Below are 20,379 nucleotides of genomic sequence, written 5' to 3' on the forward strand. Positions count from 1 at the left end.
GCCATGTGCTGTTCACATGAGGGGAAATTCCTCTATCAGTAGGCCGACCTTGAGAATGTAGGGTCAGCCTAGCCTCTCCTTCTGAGCATCCCCTCACAGGCACCAGTCTTGACTTGAGTCTCGCCAGAATCGGACGGGTGACCTAACTCAGTCAAGCTGAGCCCCCGTCCTTAACTAACACTCACAGCTTACGGTGATTATACAAATAGACTGTGACCAATATAGTTTTACAAGTAAATGGAGAAAAGACCTTTTTGGGTTTGTTACTTAACCCCTCAACTTATTTATATATATAAGCCAAGTTAAGGGAACTCTACCCAAAGCTTATATACTGTATACAGTACTTGTTTAGCCCCAATTTTAGCAATTTTATTAATTTTAGTTATTGGACATTATAAGTGCCTAACATAAGTACAGTACATAATATACAGTCAACCCCCACTTTACGCAGTCCCACATTCCACGTTTCCACGTTTACGCGGTACCTTGCCGGAACCCAGGATGCTCACATTCCGCGGTGCGTGTACCCCATTACGCGGAGAGTGTCCGGCTCGACGCTATTTTTAGATTCGACCCACCCGCCTGCTCCCGCCTCCTCCCTCCTCCGCCTCCGCCTGGGCAAGCTGCACGGTAAGGTTGCACAGTGCATGTCTCTGTTGCGTTATCAGTGATGTCATATGACGTATCGGACTGTGATTGGCCATGCATCCCTACCTCCCTCCGCTGCTAGCTGTAATTGGTTTAAAGTTATATGACGTGTCCACCCAGGGGAGGGAGGGAGGGAGGGAGGAAAGACGACGCTTGACCTAGCCGCGGCAGTTTCATCCCTCCAGGCCACACCGTGTAATCGTGCATCCATTGTTCTGTAAAATGGCTTCCGCCGGACCACCGCCCCCCGAGAGAAACCTTTCCTTGCCTGGACCCAGCCGCCCTAAGCCCAAGAAGACACGACGTTCCTTAAGCTACGAGGTGAAGTACAAGATCATCCAAGAGTTAGAGAAAGGAACAAGACAGGTTGATTTGGCGCGCCAGCATGGTGTGAACGAATCTACGATCCGGACGATAAAGAAGGATGCAGCCAAGATAAAGGAGCACATGAAGATCACAAAGTCTACAGGTGTTTCTATGATCAAGTATTTCCACAACCAGGTGCTTCTCAAGACGGAAAAATTACTTGTGGGAATTACAGAGCCCAAACCCTTTAATGCTTCCTCTGGGTGGTTACAGAGGTTTAAGATGCGGAACAAGATCACCAATATAAACATTGGTGGTGAAGAAGCTAGTGCTGACCGTGCTGCTGCTAGGGAATTTTCTCCGTTTTTACGTGAGATTATGGAGGAAGGACAGTACACCGACGACCAGGTGTTTAACATGGACGAATCTGGTCTTTTTTGGAAAAAGCTACCTTCCAAGACCTTCGTTGTGAAGAATGCCAGCAAGATTCGGGGCCGGAAGTTGCAGAAGGAGCGCATCACCATCCTGTTTACCACCAATGCCTCCGGTACCTGTAAGCTCAAGTTATCGGTGATCCACACAGCCTGCAAGCCGCACGCCTACAAGAGCATGGACATGACCAAGCTAAATGTCCACTGGCTGACCGCACGTAAGGCGTGGATGTTCTCTACACTGTCCCTCTCCTGGTTTGATGACTGTTTCGTTCCCGATGTGAAGAAATTCTGTGAGCAACAGAATGTGCCATTCAAGATTTTGTTGCTGCTGGACAACGCACCAGGACACTCGCCCCTACTGTTAGATCGTCACCCCAACGTAAAAGTGGTCTTCCTTCCTCCCAACACTACGTCTATATTACAGCCCATGGACCAAGAGTTAATCTGTAATGTAAAAGCTGCATTCTCAACATAAAAATTCCAGCTCCTGAACGACTACACCAAAACCAGGGAAGAGTTGCGTAACCTGAGTGACACCACCACCGATAGCAAGAGCGAAGATGACGAGGATCAACAGTTGGCAGGGCAAAAAATACTTATCAAACAATTCTGGAGAATATTCAACATCAAGAAAGCTGTGGACTTCTTGGTGGAGGCATGGGATCAGCTGTCTGTAGCAACTGTTCGTCACGCATGGAGACATGTGTTGCAAGGCATTCCGGGCGTTAGGCAGAATCAATCTGTGACTGGTGAGGTTCAGACTGTTGCAGTAGCAGTGGACCTTGCCAGAGAGGCTGCGCAGAGTGTTACAGCTGCAGGCTTCTCCGAGACCACCAACGATGACATCCTGGAGGTGATAAGGGATTCTGATGTGACTACCGACGAGATGGTAGATGATGATGACGTCAGTGAAGAGGCAGGTGGTGCGTCATCCCAAGAAGAACACCGCTTATCCCATAGTAATGTTAGGGGTGCCATTGCGTGTGTTGAGAAAATCAAGCTCCTCCTTGCCGACAACCCTGACGCAAACAGGTATGAAATCTTCACTACCCAGCTGTTGCAGACTATGGAGCCCTACTTCAAGGTTTATCACGACAACATAAACACCAGCCGTCAGCAAAGCATAACAGAGTTCTTCGCCCGCAACCCACCACAGCCAGCCCAAGCCAATGATAGTGACAGAGGTAGAGACAGTGAAGATGACTTTGAGGGATTTGTCAGGGAGGCCCTGACAAGTGTGGATGACAGTGATGGTGACTCACCTGAGGGCCAGTAGCCTGCCCTCTGCCTCGGAACCAGCCTCCATCCCCGTATGCCGACCCATCTCTTCTACTAACGTAAGTGTTCAACCTAACTTTTAGTTTTCCTAACCTAACCTTTATTTTTCCTAACCTAACCTCTTCTATATTAATTGTTTGTGCATACCATCATAAAGTTAAGATAAAATTTTTACTACAACATAGTTGTGTGTCGTCAAAAAGTGGAGTTTGGGGGTTGGCCCGGTCTCTATTTCAATTAATCCCATATGTTATGTTGTTCACTTTACGCGTTTCTCACTTTCCGCAGTACCCTGTGGGTTGAATTAACCGCGTAAAGTGAGGGTTGACTGTACTGTAATACAGTTCATTAAGAAAGAATTTATTTTTGATAAAATATATTACCTTTTTTTTTTATAAAAATATATACAGTACTGAATTGTCTTTAATTGGGATACTGTACAATGGTTCAATTAGATTTGATATAGGCCTAACAAGAGCTAATAGGTACAAGATATGACACTTCATATGTAAACGTGCTGGCGGTGGGGGGAGGTGGGAGCGGCTGTTGCTGCGTTCACCAGTTTGTTTTTATTTAATCCTTATTATACTGTATTCTTGTATGATCAACCTATAATGGTGTATGTTTCATCATAGATAATATAACATACTGTACAGTATTAAATAATAGAACAACCCGAATCAGAAGGTAATCCTCTTCCTTGACCACTCACCCTCTTCCTCATATGATCAGCCTCTTATGGTGTGTTTTATCATTAATAATGTGAAATATTAAATAATAGAAAAAAAATATGATGTATAATTTCTAATTTGGATTCAAAACAAAAACGACAAGCCAGATCAGAATGTATTCTCGTCTCTGACCACTGATTCCCTCTCTCCACAAAGGGGGCATGTGAGTCCGAATCTATGGTTCACAATTCGATTACGGGGTAATTAGTGGCCATAATGGCATTTGGGATATTTTAATTATATTTTTCAGTGCTAATTACTTGCTAACTATGGGTTTCCAAGGTGCAATTTAGGTGTTTCTGTGTTATTCTGTAAGTACCGTATTTTTCGGCCGAGATGCACCCCCAAATTTAGTAGGGAGTATTAAGGAAAAAACTTTTGTGTGAATTTTCCTCCTGTAACCATAGTTTTCTTAAAATAATATATACAGTGCCAGTAAATGTGAGTAATAAATAAAAATAATACCAATAAATAAGTTACAACAAAAATATTGTATGTACACTTGCAACAAAAAGTATCAGTGCATACTGTAGTGTGAACAATTTGAGATAAGTGACGATAGGTATTGGGAAAGGCGAGTTGTTCCAGCTGTATGTTGGCAGCCCTGATTGTCAGCCATGTGGAGGAGGGGGGGGGGTTATGAGGATACACTTAACAACCTTCCCGACATATCACAGTGTATACGTATCGTTTTGGAACTCGTTGATCTCACCCTGCAAAGAAATGTATATTCCCTTTATGTGTTTGCCCTAAGGACAATTATTTCTTTTACTTTTTTCAAAATTTTTATGCATGATGCTTTGTTCATGTAACTGAGTAAAAATAAATGAAGAAAGTTGCGTATATCTACCCGAAAATATGAGACAAATGACCATAACACCTCACAGCTTGGCCCAGTAGCCTGGTGGTTACAGTAACGAGTCTAGCCTGACTACAATGCTGCCAGTGATGTTAACTGATGCAAATGTGAAAAGAAAGTTATCTGTAAATCTTCATTTGTATCGGGTATTTGTAGATTTAAAAATAAATGTTGCAGGTATGGAATTAATAGATTGTAATGCTTGCAAGAGTTCAGAAATGGTTACTACTTAGCTACCTCTGAAGAGTTGGGTGTCTGTCGTACGGACTTTAATCATCTTAGGTTATCATCATCAGTCAAGTAGTTATAAATCGAGCTTTTATATTTACAATAATTAACCTACTGGAGACAGTATGCGGGGGATTCATTAGCTTATGGGAGATCTCAGCTTTACATATAGAATGTAGGCTGAAATTTTTAGCCATTTTCCAGAAAAAAATGCATCTTACATGCCATAAAATACAATAATGAATAGACCAGGGAATACTGTATTCACATGCATATTACACTACAATATTATTTATTAAGTGCTGATAGATACTGTTCACTGCAATATTATTTAAGTGCTGATAAATTCACTACAATATTATTGATAAAATGCTGAAGACAGTTGCTGTTTTAAGTATGAAAGATGGAGAGTGCTGTTAACATGGTGATGGAGCTAGGATGATCAGCTGTTCACTCTTTGTAAATAAAAGACTAGGAAAATGATTTGACTCATCTGGGATTGAGTATTTTTTTTTATGTTGATCATTTTATGGTAAGGCTATATCTGCACCAAGTGAACCTAAATAATATGGGAATAATGGTGTAATTACATGACGATATATTAAAGGGGTTGTAGTGACCAGGCCAGTACAACTCCCTCTATCTGGCAGAGAAAAGGGGAAGAGAGCGACCCACCCCTGCTACCTCCTGCCTACACCCTCATCTCCCAAATATTCTTTATTCATAAGACAGGGTGTACTGTACAGTACATTGAAAAGCTTTTCCTCATATTCTGTGGTTGCCAGTACAGTGCTTAAATATAATACTGTACAGTACTTTACAATATGAAACATTCATATCACTGAAAACAGTTGTTGATGACCAGAGTTATGTCATCTTTTCTTGAAACAGTCCAAATAAGCTTTTTTTGAACTTTTGCATTTTCTGGACTGGGGTCTGATCCAATTAGTCCGGTGTATTGAGGTACTACTGTATTTGAACTAATACAGTATCTATTAAGTTATAGCAATGATCAAAAATTTATTTCTGTTTAGCAAAATTAATTTTTTTTTTGTTTAATCAGACAATTGATCCTTTACACTGTTCAGTACTGTACTATATACGTGTATAGTTTGTGTGTGTGTGTACATATGTGTGCATGTGTTACTGCATAAAGTAAGGATTTGTGTGTGTGTGTGTGTGTTCATATTATACGTATATAAAAGTAGTTTCCACATGAAATTAAAGCAGAATATTATTTCAGATACACTGTGGTTTACCAGCGTACATGCAATCATGATTTGTTTCGTCAACCTGTTGTGGGCATGACTGATGATGACAACAAGAAATTTGGTCTTACAAAGGTACAGTATAACTGGGCCTGTTTGTTCTTTGTCTTTGTGTAGTGTCTTTCTGGCATTCTTTTACTTGGAAATATTTTGCTTCTTCAATTTAATTATCTTTTTATACATTAGAATTGGTAAATATTCCAAAATTGCCATGCAGGAAATTACTTTGGAAAATAGGTTTTTAATGTACTGTATTCCATTGTTTCATACTAATTTGACCTTCATTTTACATTGGAAATGAGTACTTATAGAGACAGGATCCCCCCCTCCACAATTACCAACAATATTGGTTGTACAAAGTTGGCAGGGCTCTGAAGTGGAGGGAAATTGTGTGGCAAAAACATGCAAAATACTGACGAAATGAAACCTAACCAGAAAAACCAGAAGCACGTGACCTAAACTTAATTAATAGGTGTAGGAGGATAAAGTGATGACCCATGAATGAGGAAGTGGTGCAGTATGGTGTTCAAACACCGTAAACCCACAATTACGAGATCTTTCCCTCTCGGCGAGTCACCCATTCGTTTGTGTTGCCGGGCGCTCTCATACATCAGGCAGTTGTGTATGCTGTCTAGGCTGTCACATTTAGCTCTATTCAAGCCACTTGCCCCCAAAATACCTCCATTTAATGACCCTTATCATATGTTTTCATAAAAGAATTGAGTTCCCATCATTATATCATGTTAAAATATTTTGTTAATGGATTTATTTTTTATCAGTCTTTTAGAGAATTTGTTTGGGATCATTTGGTATCAAATTTATCTTTCTAGCACAGTTAGAACAGATGCCATGGATAAAAGTTTAAATTTTTTCGCTAGCTGTAGATAATTTTGCTCATGGTCGCAGCCTAATATAATAGGAGAGTGGTAAGAGAATCATACGATGTAAAAGAGTGTTTCTTGTGGTATATATTACTGTATTATCTGTACTGCACTATAATATATCTGTTGATGAAAAATAGAAGCACATAGTACGTGTTAATAGCACAGTACTATGTTTAGTAATTCTTAAATTATCATGAGGCAGTTGAGTCTTGAGGTGACGAGGCGGTTGAGGCAGGAATTGATTGTACTACGCTCATAAGGAAGAGTGGAGATTAAGTTTTCACTGCTAATTTCATTGACTATATGCACTGTGTACTATTCATATTCCTTAGACACTTTTACTGCCTCCTTGGTGGCAGCGGTTGAGTTACCCTCCTGCGCCACTACAGTGGCAGCCCTCGCTTACACAAACTTTCCCCATTGCTACTAATCGAATTTTAATTGTGCTCTTCCGGGTTGGGATATGCGCATCCAGTGCTGGACTCCAGTCCGGTTTGCAAGGGGATCCATATTAAGCGAGTTTGGGTTAGAGGGATTTTACTGTATAAGAATCAATATAGAGTTTCATGCATGACAACTATGAAATATTAACCTTAGAATTTGTAGTAGAGGCTGAATATAATGGCTTAGTTTACTCCTTGGTATTTTGTTATTTGAGTTGATATATACAGGTATTTAAGAAAAAAATATTAAATTGCATTTATGTTCTCAGATCCTATAGTACTGTAATATTGAAAACATTTTAATGTCTTCATGAGAAGATGATTCAAACATTGGCAACATTTTAGGTCGAGTTTTTGATGGGATCCAGCTCACGTTTAGAAGAAGTTGTAACATTGGGACTCCTTACACAGCTAGTAGAGGGCCAACACCACCTTGAGGATGACACAGGAGCTGTCCGACTTGACCTTACTAATACCAAGTTCCATACTGGTGAGTAACTTAGTACCACACTGATGAGGAACTGTACATTTGTCACATTATTGATACCTTATCAAATTCTTCACTAATTCATATTAATATTAATTTCCAAATTGATAAACATTTGTCACATTATTGATACCTTATCAAATTCTTCACTAATTCATATTAATATTAATTTCCAAATTGATAAATGGTCTTAGAAACACCTGTAACTCCAGGTGGGTTTCTGTTGAGATGCCTTCAACATCAAATTCTTCAGTGTATGAGTTACCTCACCAAGTTCCACACTTGTCATTGATATGGTGACAATTTTCTACTGAAATGAGTAACCTCATCTATGTGAAGTTCCATCTTGATGAATGACAATACTGCCTTGCTTAACACAAAGTTTCATTTTTGTGAACAACTAGTAAAAATTTCTACACTGATGTACAGTACTAGTAAATAATTTCCACACTTAATTACGAAAAAAAAGCTCCAGTGATGCAGTTGTAAAAAAATTTCACCGTGATGTACTATACAGTACTGTATTAGTAAAAAGTTTCACACTGATGTACTAATATAAGGATCCACACTAATGTACTGTACTAGTAAATTGTTTTTACATATTGTGTGTTATAGACTTTGTATATGATGGTGTGTGTTGATATAGGAGTGAGGTATGATACAATGTGGTGTAATGTTCTTGTTAGTGGAATGGATATTTATCACATACAGTGCAAGGTCTGTCCAAAAAGAAACCAAACTTTTTAAAAACAATTTTATTGCTTTGCTTACAACTTAATCAGACTGTCTCCTTCAAAGTACTCCCCTCCACTGTTGATACACTGCTCCCAACGTTTTTTCCAGTTCTGGAACGCGTCCTGGAACGCATTTTGAAGGATGGTGTGCAGGTCTCGTAGCGAATTTTCTTCTATCTCTTCTAGCGTCTGAAATCGGTGACCTTTCAGGGTGGACTTCAACTTCGGGAACAAAAAAGACCACAGGAGCCAAATCTGGAGAGTAGGGTGGCTGGGAGACGATAGTCGTCTCGTGCTTCGCCAAAAAGTCATGGATAAGGAGCGACACGTGAGCAGGTGCATTGTCATGGTGCAGCATCCAGGTCTTGTTTGTCCACGCAGGCCTCTTCCTTCACACTGCCTCCCTCAAATGCTTCAGGACCTCCAAGTAAAACTCTTTATTGACTGTCTGACCGCGTGGAACAAACTCATGATGAACGACGCCCCTCCAATCAAAAAAGACGATCAACATCACCTCCACATTTGAGCGACTCTGACGTCCAGATTTGGGATCGTCTTCGGTGGATGTTCTTCCCCTTTTGAAACGCTGGTACCACACGTGACATTGCGTACGGCTCAAACAATCCTCCTCATAAGCCTGTTGCAACATTTGAAAAGTCTTTAAAAGTTTTTCCCAATTTGAAACAGAATTTCACACAAACACATTGCTCTTCAAGATCCTTCATTGTTCAACTTGCAACAAATCGCCAAGTGCACTAAACACACGTTCATTCTAGCGTGTGTAGCTTGATGACTAATTGACGTGGCATGATGCGGCTAGTGTTAGACTAAAGGTCAAGGTCACCGCTACACAGCGCACCCGTCGCGAGCACGCTGCACCGGCTCGTTGGCGCGCTATTTAAAAAGTTCGGTTTCTTTTTGGACAGACCTTGTACAGTACTATAACCTGGGTATTGGAATAGAATACTTTATATGGTAATTCCAATATTAGCATTTTAAAATGTTTATGGTTTTGCCAGTTTTAATATTGAAAATACACAGGAAACTGTAAATCTTGGCTTCTTATGATAATCATATATAGTAATTACCCTGTGTTCTTTGCTCTCTCTGATTGCCAGGATAGAGTATAGACTGCTGTGCATCCTCAAGTATAATTAGCAGGTTAATTGTGTCATGTGTTGCTCTTCTCCCTATACAATACCTTTTCTTTGTAATATGGAATACAGTGATATCCTCGTTAGCTGGAACAATTGGTTCAGATATTTCCGGGTAATGAGACGACTTTCTCAAAGCTGGAAAAAAAATCTCTCATCCCCGGAATTTTCCAGGTTATGGAAAAATGTTCTTGGAAGTTCCAGAAATTGCTCATTACATTATCTCTCGAACCCGGAAAAATATCCCTCATCCCCAGAATTTAACGGTAGCGGAAATTTTTTCTCAGTGTTTCCAGAAAATGCGCCTGATTCTCATCTCTCAAACCCAGAAAATAACTTCCCCATCCCCGGAATTTTCCAGGTATCAGGATTTTTTTGGGGGGAATATTCCGGAAAATCGTTCCCAAAGCCGGAATTTTACGGAGAATTCCGGTGTTGGGAACGATTTTCCGAGAAAATTTCAATTCTGGCTATCTGAGAGTTCCGAGTTTGAGGGATTCCGGCTAAGGGAGATATTACTGTATTTGTAAATTTTTATCAGGTTTATTCACACACAACTGTTTTGTCCTGGTGGATGGGTGGTATGAGGATGGCTTACTGCATGCCAATGCTATTGGACTTCCACCTCCTGAAGCTCCCAGCTCAACAAGGTTAGTTTGGGCATGTGCATTTTGGTAGAACATCCAGATGGTTAGTACTATACAGTGAACCCTCGCTTTATGCGGTCAATTGAACCCACGGAGGCCCGCGTAACGTGAACAACATAACATATGGGATTAATTGAAATAGAGACCGGGCCGACCATCAAACTCCACTTTTTCAGACACAATACCTACGTTGTAGTAAAAATAACATCTTAATTTTATGATGGTATGCACACACAATTAATAATTAAGAGAAATATCAATAATATTAGGTTTTTTAACACTTACATTAGTAGAAAAGATGGCTGGGCACACAGGGATGGGGAGTTGGTTCCGAGGCAGAGGGCAGATTATTGGCCCTCGCCTGTATCACTTGTATCAATTGTATCAGTATTCACCACAGAGGCTTGCAGGCCTCTTTGTCAAACCCCTCAAAGTCCATATCCTCACTATAATTATCACTATCACTGACTTGGGCCGGCTGTGGTGGGTGGCGGGTGAAGAACTCGGTAATGTTTTGATGACTGGGCGACCTTGTGCGCACCCTGCCCGCGCCGCTCTCCGCGTAAAAGAGTACATGCACCGCATAAAGTGAGCATTTCGGGTCTGGCAGGGTACTGCGTAAACGTGGAAACGCGTAAAAAAAAGACGCGTAAAGCGGGGTAATACTGTAGTACTACCACCACAGCCTTTCAGTTTTATTAGGTTTAAAAATATTTTGCACAATTTGTCGGTTTCCTCTGTTGGTTTTAGGAAGTCACTTTGATGTTTTGACCCAATGACCTTATAAAGAAACTTTGAGTGGTGATAATGATGTTTACTAAGATTTATGAGCGACAACAGGCTTTGTGCTCTGAGCTTGATGCAACTCCCTTCTCTCCTATCCCTGGGAGTTTAGAGGCCCTCCTTATTGTACCCGGTAAGTACTGTCAAAGAAATAAAAGCAGTGAAGATTGGGATTTCTGACATTGAATTCATGTAATCAGATTAATAAGAGGCAGAAAGTATGATGATTGAAAGGAACCCGATTTATATTTCTACTTTTTGTTATTGAAAATTTTATGCTAATATTTTTCATATGAATTATTGATACATATTCATGCGCTCTTAGTGTCATGTGTTAATTTTGTTTTTAATTCTTTCCTTCTTGGTGAAAATAATTGAAAACATTCATACTAACATCAGTAGGAAATGTACAGATACAGTACATAAGTTTCCAACCTGTAGGATAACTTGAGTTTTTTGAATGATGATACAAACACAAATATTTGTATTATTATTTTAAAAATTTTATATACTGTATCATACCATCTAACAAGAAAACAACTATAAAATTAACACTGGGAAATCATTTCCCCCCAAAATTTATAGAACAATTAATGTGGTAATCTAAAGTGTAAAAGCAAACATAAGAATGTTTGTTTGCTTTTAATGAAAATTAGCCCCTAAATAACCTCTTCATGTTTTGAAGTAGATACACAAGAATATGTTCTGAAAAAATTCACTCAGAAGTTGAGGTGGTGTGCTACACTTTCCCCAGTCAGGGCAAGCTACTTACTAACTAAGGCTGGGCACAGGCAGCTCTTACATAACTCATTCCAATTGCTTAATACTGTACCAGTGTACATATAATGATCCAATGTTTGACTTATTATTGCTGGATATTTAACAAAATAGCTCCATAAAAGAGAGGAATGGAAAGGAATTTGCTGAACCAACCCTTCCTAGATACAGGCAAATACCAGTAGAAGTTGTTGAAGTTTGTGGTGAATTACAGTATACTTTCCCAGGAGAGAATAGGTGTTTGAGTGTATGCTGGGGATTAATTATGCCTCTAATGTGATGTTTTATACTTGTATGTTTAAAGTCATATAGAATTCACAAACACTAAATAAATACCTGTACTTCATTATATTAGATAAAGGCAGAAATTTTAAGAAATTGCTTAAATTGAGTGAGGAATTTGAGGTAAAAGTAAGAGTTCATCGGGGGTATCTTTTGAGCCCCTTTCTATTTATCAGGTACTGGAGGCAATATCACATGACTTTAGGACTGGCCAGCCCTGATAGCAGATAGTATTGAAGAGGTAGTGAAGAAATTTAAGAAATGGAAAGATGGAATAGGGGCAAAGAGTCTGAGAGTGAATGTAACAAAAACAAAAGAAATGATTAGGGGTGTAGGTGAAAGACCCTTGATGGAAAGTGGAAAATGGCCATGTGTTGTCTGCAGGATAAATTTTGGTAGCAACTCAGTAATGTGCAATGAGTGTGGCTGGTGAGTACACAAGAGGTGCAGTGGTAGATGGTTGAGTGCAGGATGTTGATGACTTTTAAGTGTTCTGTATGTGCAGTTAACCATGTGCCCACAGCAAGGCTGGGGAAACTGAACATAAGGACATGTCCCTGAACTGTGTTGAAGAGTTTTGCTACCTGGGTGACATGATCAATGCCAGTGTAAGAGACAGAAGTGGCTGAAGGAAGTTTAGGGAGTTGCTGCCTTTATTGATGACAAGAGGACTTCTCCTTTGAGTGAAAGAAAGAATGTATGCAACTGGTGTAAGAAGTGTGATGTTGTATGGCAGTGAAACATGGACAGTTAAAGAGGATGACATAAGTAGACATGAGTAAGCTGAAGTTGAATGTTGAGGTGGTTGTACAATGTGAAACTGAAAGGTAGGATGCATTATTCAGAGCTAAGAGGGCTACTGGGTATTGAAGAGGAATGGCAAAATCCTGTGTAAAGGCAGGTTGAGATGGTTTGGGTTATGTGGAGAAAATAGGTGAAACCAGTTGGGTCAAGACTTAAAGAGGTACATGAGCCTAATTGTGGAGGGGAAGTGAGCCAGGGATAGGCAAAGAATGACATGGGAAGTGGTTGTGAGAATTACATGACATTAGAGTTTGGAACCTGGCAAGAAACCTTGCAGCATGGAGAGCTGCCATCAGTTAACAGCAGCTAACCCATGCAAGTGTGAAATATGGATGATGGTGATGAGTAAAAGAAATGTGGGTACAAATCCCCTAATGCCTTGTGTGGAGTGATATGCTGACATTATGATATTTAGAAAATTTATTTTTACTATCACAGATTTCTTTTATTAGATACTGTATTGAAAAAATAAAACAAAATTAAACTGATAATTTTGCCATATTTAGAATCAGTGCCACTTATACCACTTTCCATAATTTATGCAAGTCATTTAATGCCATGTGTTATCTCTTCAGAGCGTTAATAGGAAACATCAACTACTTCGGTGGTCAGGGGAATGTGTGTGCGAAAAATAACCCCAGACTCCAACAAATTGAGCAAGAGAATAAAGATGCAATGTTTGTTGTTCTATCAGATGTGTGGTTAGATAAAATTAAGGTAAAGTGCTTTATTGTTGAGCAAGTAATGTGTGTCAAGCATCCTGTAGATTGAAAAATAATTACCTGTATTGGTGTTTATCTTCATGGATATTTTATATTATTTATCTAATTATTTTTTTCTTCAGTTGTACAGGGTAGCAGCATTTCAATTATGAAATACACTGTATTTATTTACCCATTGGATTTTTATGTACTATTTTTCTGTTGTTTTATTTCAGGTCACTGAAAAATTGCAGACACTGTTCAATGGTTATGCTCAATTCCCTCCAACAGCTTTCATATTCTGTGGTAATTTCGTATCTTCCTGCCATGGAGCTCAGCAGGTCAGTGAACTTTTCATGAATATGTAATGTGTTTGTTGAAAGACAAAACCATTTCCGTATTGTTAAAACATTTAATAACAATGTGGAGAAGTTTTAAATGGTCCTCCATGCCTTGGAGGCATAAATATTTGTTAAATGTGGTGATATGAGAACTGAAAAAATGTGGTACTTGTTTTTAGCAGATGAAGTATATTCATCTCTTGTATTTGTTAAGTCCCATGTAAAAAGATATCTAAACTACCTAAAAACAGTCAGTCACAAGATTGATGACTTACCACAGGAAATGCTAAACATGTTATCAGTTTCTATAAGAGATTGTATGTGTGATTCCAAGAAAATTTTTAGCAAGTATTGATTCATTACATGTATACTGTACTGTAATTTATAGATGAATGAAATTCTGCATTTTGTTAAGGTATGAAGAAAGATTACAACATTTATTATAATTTATATTGGATAAACCAACTCCTCTCATCAATAGGCTCATGATCTACGGCAAGCACTGGGGTCACTGGGGACCCTCATCGCTGGATATCCTGAACTCATGGCACACTCCAGGTTCATCTTTGTGCCAGGGCCTAATGACCCAGGGCCATGTAACATATATCCCAGGTGACTATGTAGTTTAGCTTTAGTAAACCATTTATTAAGACTAGAGACTGCAGGAGAGGTACTGAAACATATAGGGAAATATAAATATTCATGTAAAAAAATCTCACCCCTCCAATGGTGATTAGTGGTTGGCAATTGAGTTGTTGTATACAATTAGTTAAACTATCATCATCTAATAGAAAATCCAAATAAGGATTAATATAATTCTTAGTTTTTGTTTTATAAAATTGTTTTAGTAACATTAAATTACTAATTAGAGCTGAATTGGGAAAATTTTAGTACCTGTACTAGAGTACCCGTAGTCCCTCACCAACCATGGATTTCGGGTAGCCACAGTTTTTACTCTGTATACCATTTCGCCAACTGTAGCGTTGAATTTCGAGTATCCACGGTTTAGCGCAGCTCTAGAAAGGAAAGTTTAAATGCTTGATAGACTAGTGCTCGGTGAGCGCGTAGCATCAGTGGAACGAGCCATGGGGGTAAATGGATCTTCGATTCATACAATTAAGAAAAGTGGGGCTAAGATAAGAGCTAGTGTTGCTGGTGGCACACGGAAATGTGCAAAAGTAATTAATATGTCACGTGACCATAATCTTGAAAAGATAGAATAGATCACTGAACAGATGGGTGTAAGACTTGGCCAAGGCCCAAAGAAGATAAATACCCCTTACACTGTTAAATTTATATTACGCTATTTTATATGTATTTGACTCAAATTTAATGGAATGTACAATATAGGCTTTGATGAGGGCTATTGGTGGCTGTGGAACTTAACCTCCTTTTTCCCATAAGCCTTTAGTCTTACCAGCCATGGGGTTTTCCAGGAACCTAACCCCTAAGGTTGACGAGGGACTACTGTGTAATACTGGTTTCGAATCCGAAAGATTGGTATTCTTGCACCAGCTGACACAAGTTTGTTTAGGTTATCAGCAGAGACCAGCCAAATTTCAACCTGCACATACCTCACATTCTATTAATCCTCAAATTTTTTTTATTGTGACGATATTTGAGGAGTGCATACCACTACACTTCACGACTAAGAGTTTTATTATTATAGATACCTGTCGTCATAATTTTTAGTAGCCACCTAATTTTCTTGTGTTACAGTGGTACTTTAAGTATATTAGTGTAGGGATTGACATGTAATATTAATTATTACCTACCTATTTACCTTAGTTTTAGGTATTTAATAGGAATTATTACCTACCCATTTAACTTATTTATGTAAAAATTTATAACTTTCGATAGTTCATTTGGGAGGGGGGTTACACTACACTTCACCACATGTGGGTTGTAAACTCAAGCCGTTGTTGTCTAATAACAACTAGCCCACCTTATAGAGTTGTTATCCAGGAGGCTAGTACCTTAATTATTTCAATATTAATTTATATAAACACAGTACAGCGAGTTCTGCTATAACGCGTGTTTTGATAACGCGAATTTGCTCTAACGCGATTTATGAATTAGGAACGATATTTGTATAACGCGAACGCTTGTTTGCTATAACGCGATTTTTGCTTTCTATTTCTCCAATTTTGTGGTATTAACTGTGAATATGGTAAAGAAGAATATCTCCAAGAAGCGTTCTGGTGATAGAATTCCTGGTGATGATCTTAAAAGAAAGGATATAACACTTGAAGAGAAGCTCGATGTTATCAACCTCAAAATCACCCTTCTCCCCCATCAAGTTACATTCATATTTTTTCAAGGTAAAGTGTTACATTTACTGTATGATTTCATTATTAGATATGAATGTAACATTTATTTAGACTGTGCTATCCTTTGTGTTAGGCTAACTACTAAATTTTTTCGATTTCGAGTAATCTGCACCTAACCCTATTTTCTCCATAAGCCCTGTTATTTCTATTACGCGATTTTCTATAACATGATATTTTACAAGAACACAATTATCGCGTTATAGCAGAACTACCTGTATGCTAATGTTGATGGAGAAATTGTTCTAGAATCTATTCCATTATTCTTAGGGTACGCTGAATATAGTAGTGTGTATTTCTCTCCAGTCTATAAACTCACCGTTCTACACTTGTGAATCAGAGACCAAATGTTTGAGTATCGTTGTTGTGGAAAATAAATTCCCACGAGGGAGGATTTCTTGACATAACCCTTTGAACCGAGAAATGGAATTTATTGGAAAGAACTCAGCACAGAAGTCAGTTACAGTTTATTTATACCGTTGTCAAGGGAAACGGGTCAAATTTCCGACAGTTCATTATTATAGATATTGGGGACATGAGCTCCACCTTTTTGAACCTTTAAATTTTCTTCAGTGTCTGTAATTAGTCTTGCTCACAACCACAACTCTAATGTATATCTAGTCTCAAAAATGGTATCACATATCTTCAATGTTGTAATACAGGGGTAATTATTAACTTTATACAAGATATTTATTCAAATGTGTCTAAGGGGATAAATGATTCAAGTTGACAAAGTAGAATACATTGTAATTTGGCATGTTGAGATCATTATCATTTTCCACTCTGTCTGAATTGATAAAAGCATTAACCCTCTCACTCATCATGATGCAAAGTGCATCAAATCATCGGGTAGCACTTGCATTGGTGATGCAAATTGCGTCAAATCATTGGGTAGCACTTGCACTGGTGATGCAAATTCCGTCATTAATTTTTTAAAAATTTGCCAAAGAAAAGAAAAGATTTCTAGATAATTGTGCCAAATTTTCATGCATCATAGATGACTGCATGATCTTGATATTGATATAGAAACAGTTTATATAGCTAGAAAAATACAGATACAGTGGACAAAGTGTGGGTGGAGTTCCTCTGTTCATTAGTTTCCTCCCATCAGCTGTGTTGGTAGGTTGCATTTGGCTCTCTGTTTCCTCTCCCACCCTCCCCACAATTAATTGCATCAAAATTCCAAAGCCACCATTAGAAAGAACATAAAATTCCAGTTCCATAACTATGATAATACCTTGGTAGGTTTGTGAGAAAATATCCGAGATACGATGGTGAGAACACAAATACAGGGGGGTATTTTTTCTTTATTAGGAGTGAAAAATAGTCTTACTTTTGCCTTTTTTCTGCCTTAATTAAAGTTAAAACAATAGTGAAGCCAATGATGTATAAACCATGCCAAAAAAGACAATTTCTGTGGGGATAAATTGGTCACAAAACAAAGATGACCAGGCCTCACGTGAGTGGTTCCATATGACTTTTGTCGTGGTCACGGAAACTTAAAAACTTATTGCATGCATGAGAGGCTCAAGTAGTTCAGTTTAATTTTATATAACTTTTTGTAAGATTTGTAATTTTCCATCTCACTTTCCTTTCTTCAGGCATGCACAGCCATAGATAACTACAGCTCCTCCCCGACTTACGACGGGGTTAGGGACCCAAATCCAGGTCATAAGTCGAAATGGTCGTAAGTCGAAAATGCTTAAATAATACATAGAAAATCTAAAATGGGTGTCTCTTTTTCTTCTCAGCACCACAAAACTCTCACTTTTAAGCTTGCCAGCCATTTTAAAGTGAATTACAAAAGAAAATTTTGTCTGTGTACTGACATTGGGACTCGAAAATACGTACCGTATATACTCGTCTATAACCCCCCCTCGTTTATAGGTCGACCCTGATTTTTTGACCAAGAAATCGTTAATTTATGATATTCCTCGTTTATAGTTCGACCCACGTTTTTGAGGGTAATGGAACAACAAAACCTTCAGTAAAAACGCTCTACGTCCTATAAACTGAGGCTCACAGTGCCTGAAACACGAGTGCCGAAAGCAAATTGTTTACCATTTATTATTACGACACTTTACACTGAAACGCGGGTAGTCTCAACAAAAATATTGTATATTTCCATTCAAGTATTTATTCAAGTCAATTAGGAGGGAATATTATTGCAATACAACAGTTTTTTAACTAAACCATTCGAAAAGCGATTACGGTAACATCTTTTGAACGAAAGAAAGCGAAAGTCATTGTTTTCGTCACGATTTTATCCCACTTTCCACTGTAATACGTACGTAATTTCAGCAAAAATATTACATTTCCGTGAATGTATTATATCAAGCACAGTATGAATAGAATATCATTGTAATATAACAGTATTTTAACTGAAAACTAGTAAAAAAACCAATAACATCTCAAGAACATCGAAAGCTAGGTAAAGTCTTTTGTTTTTGTCATGTATTTTATCCTATTTTACATTGAAATACATCACGTTTCACGAAAACTACTATTTATTTCCGAGAATATATTCATTCAGACGCAGTTTAGGTAAAATATGCGTGTGATGTAACAGTTTTTTAACTGAAAACGATTCGAAAAACACGTACCCTCTAGCCCTGTTCAAGGAGAGGACTGGGAGAAGCTGTTTGGTGCTGCAGACAATGACAAGGAAAATGATTTGGATGGATTTTAATGAAAATATTCAGAAATATGGTATCGTAGTATTTATTCAAGTCAATTAGGATAGAATATTATTGTAATACAATGGTTTTTTAACTGAAAACCAATCGAAAAGCGATTACGGTAACATCTTTTGAATGAAAGAGAGCGAAAATCATTGTTTTCGTCACGATTTTATCCCACTTTCCACTGTAATACGTAGGTCATTTCAGCAAAAATATTACATTTCCGTGAATGCATTATATCAAGCACAGTATGAATAGAATGCCATTGTAATATAACAGTATTTTAACCAAAAACTATTAAAAAAACGAGTGACTTCTCTTGAACATCGGAAGGTTAGGTAAAATCTTTTGTTTTCGTCACGTGTTTTATCCTATTTTACATTAAAATACATCACGTTTCAGCAAAACTACTATTTATTTCCGAGAATATATTCATTCAGGCGCAGTTTAGGTAAAATATACATGTGATGTAACAGTTTTTTAACTGAAAACGAGTCGAAAAACACGTGTACCGTCTAGCTGATTGATACTCAACAGCTGGTGGTGCGTCATGCGTCGTTGTAAACAATATGAGGTTGAAGTAGATTACCGGGTATTATATTACATGTGAAATGTCGAAAATGTTTTTATGACCAGTATTTTTTGTAGATCAATGAGAACTGTGATACCGTTTATGATATGATAAGTTAGCCTGTGCTAAGAACTTCAACATAGACTACTGAATCACGTTGTAAGGTAATTTAGCCTATTGTAAGTTGGTGAGCTTCATTTGCTGAAGGAACTGCACAACTTTTCATTACTAATTGGTACATATTTTACGCTTCCATTGTTTACTGGTAGTAAATGGTAAATATTTTTCATGTCTGAAGCTAAAAGTTGCTCCTCGCCCTTCCCATCATCTGGCGGTTCAACCTAACAAAACTATTACGCATGTATAGGACGACCCCCAATTTTTTGCCTAAAAATTTGGTCTTATAAACTCGAACACGAGTATATACGGTAATTTGACAAAATTTTGGTACAACTGAGGCAGATGGTAGATGCGGGTGGTTGTAAGTCGAGTAGGTTGTAAGTCGGGGAGGAGCTGTACGTACTGTTATTAATTTGTATAAATAAAACTTTTCAGAATACAGTCCTGTATAAAATTAGATTTAAAATTTCAAGAAAAACATTGGTAATCTAGTGAGCTAAAATTTATTTATATACAGTACTGCATTATTGAACTGTAACAAACGTGAATATTTGGAGAGAATGCTGTATTAATAGGTAACAATGTCAATATCAACATGATAAGAACTGCAGAAATTGTTCATTACAGTAAACCCATGATAAACCTCACTTAATTGGGAACATGTAGACTGTACCCTATCTGAGTTGTTCTTTCTTTGTTTCTTCCTTTTCTTAGGGGGGTTAAAAAATAGAAATACTATACAGATTTTATTATTTTCTTTGATTAATTTGGTTTGTTTAGTGAGTTCATATTGGTGCCACATAGTCAAATATGCAATTCATAAATATCAAAAAATATATGAGTATTATGGATTTGGAAAATGGTAATGTTATGAGTCAAATAGATTACATT

The 20,379-nt window shown here is 38.0% G+C and overlaps 1 protein-coding gene across 1 annotated transcript in view; it reads left to right on the forward strand.

Moving 5' to 3' along the window:
* The window catches only part of LOC121867956 (DNA polymerase epsilon subunit 2-like), a 30,724-nt gene that overhangs the window by 5,671 nt on the left and 4,674 nt on the right, over positions 1-20,379 (forward strand). The window contains exons 4-10 of the mRNA XM_042368120.1: positions 5,728-5,827; positions 7,425-7,569; positions 9,996-10,104; positions 13,323-13,464; positions 13,685-13,789; positions 14,271-14,401; positions 15,337-15,340. Coding sequence (XP_042224054.1) covers positions 5,728-5,827; positions 7,425-7,569; positions 9,996-10,104; positions 13,323-13,464; positions 13,685-13,789; positions 14,271-14,401; positions 15,337-15,340 — 736 coding nt within the window. The remainder of the gene's footprint in view (positions 1-5,727; positions 5,828-7,424; positions 7,570-9,995; positions 10,105-13,322; positions 13,465-13,684; positions 13,790-14,270; positions 14,402-15,336; positions 15,341-20,379) is intronic.

Source organism: Homarus americanus, unplaced genomic scaffold, assembly GCF_018991925.1.
Source record: "Homarus americanus isolate GMGI-L3 unplaced genomic scaffold, GMGI_Hamer_2.0 scaffold37032, whole genome shotgun sequence".
NCBI classification, from domain to species: Eukaryota; Metazoa; Arthropoda; class Malacostraca; order Decapoda; family Nephropidae; genus Homarus; species Homarus americanus.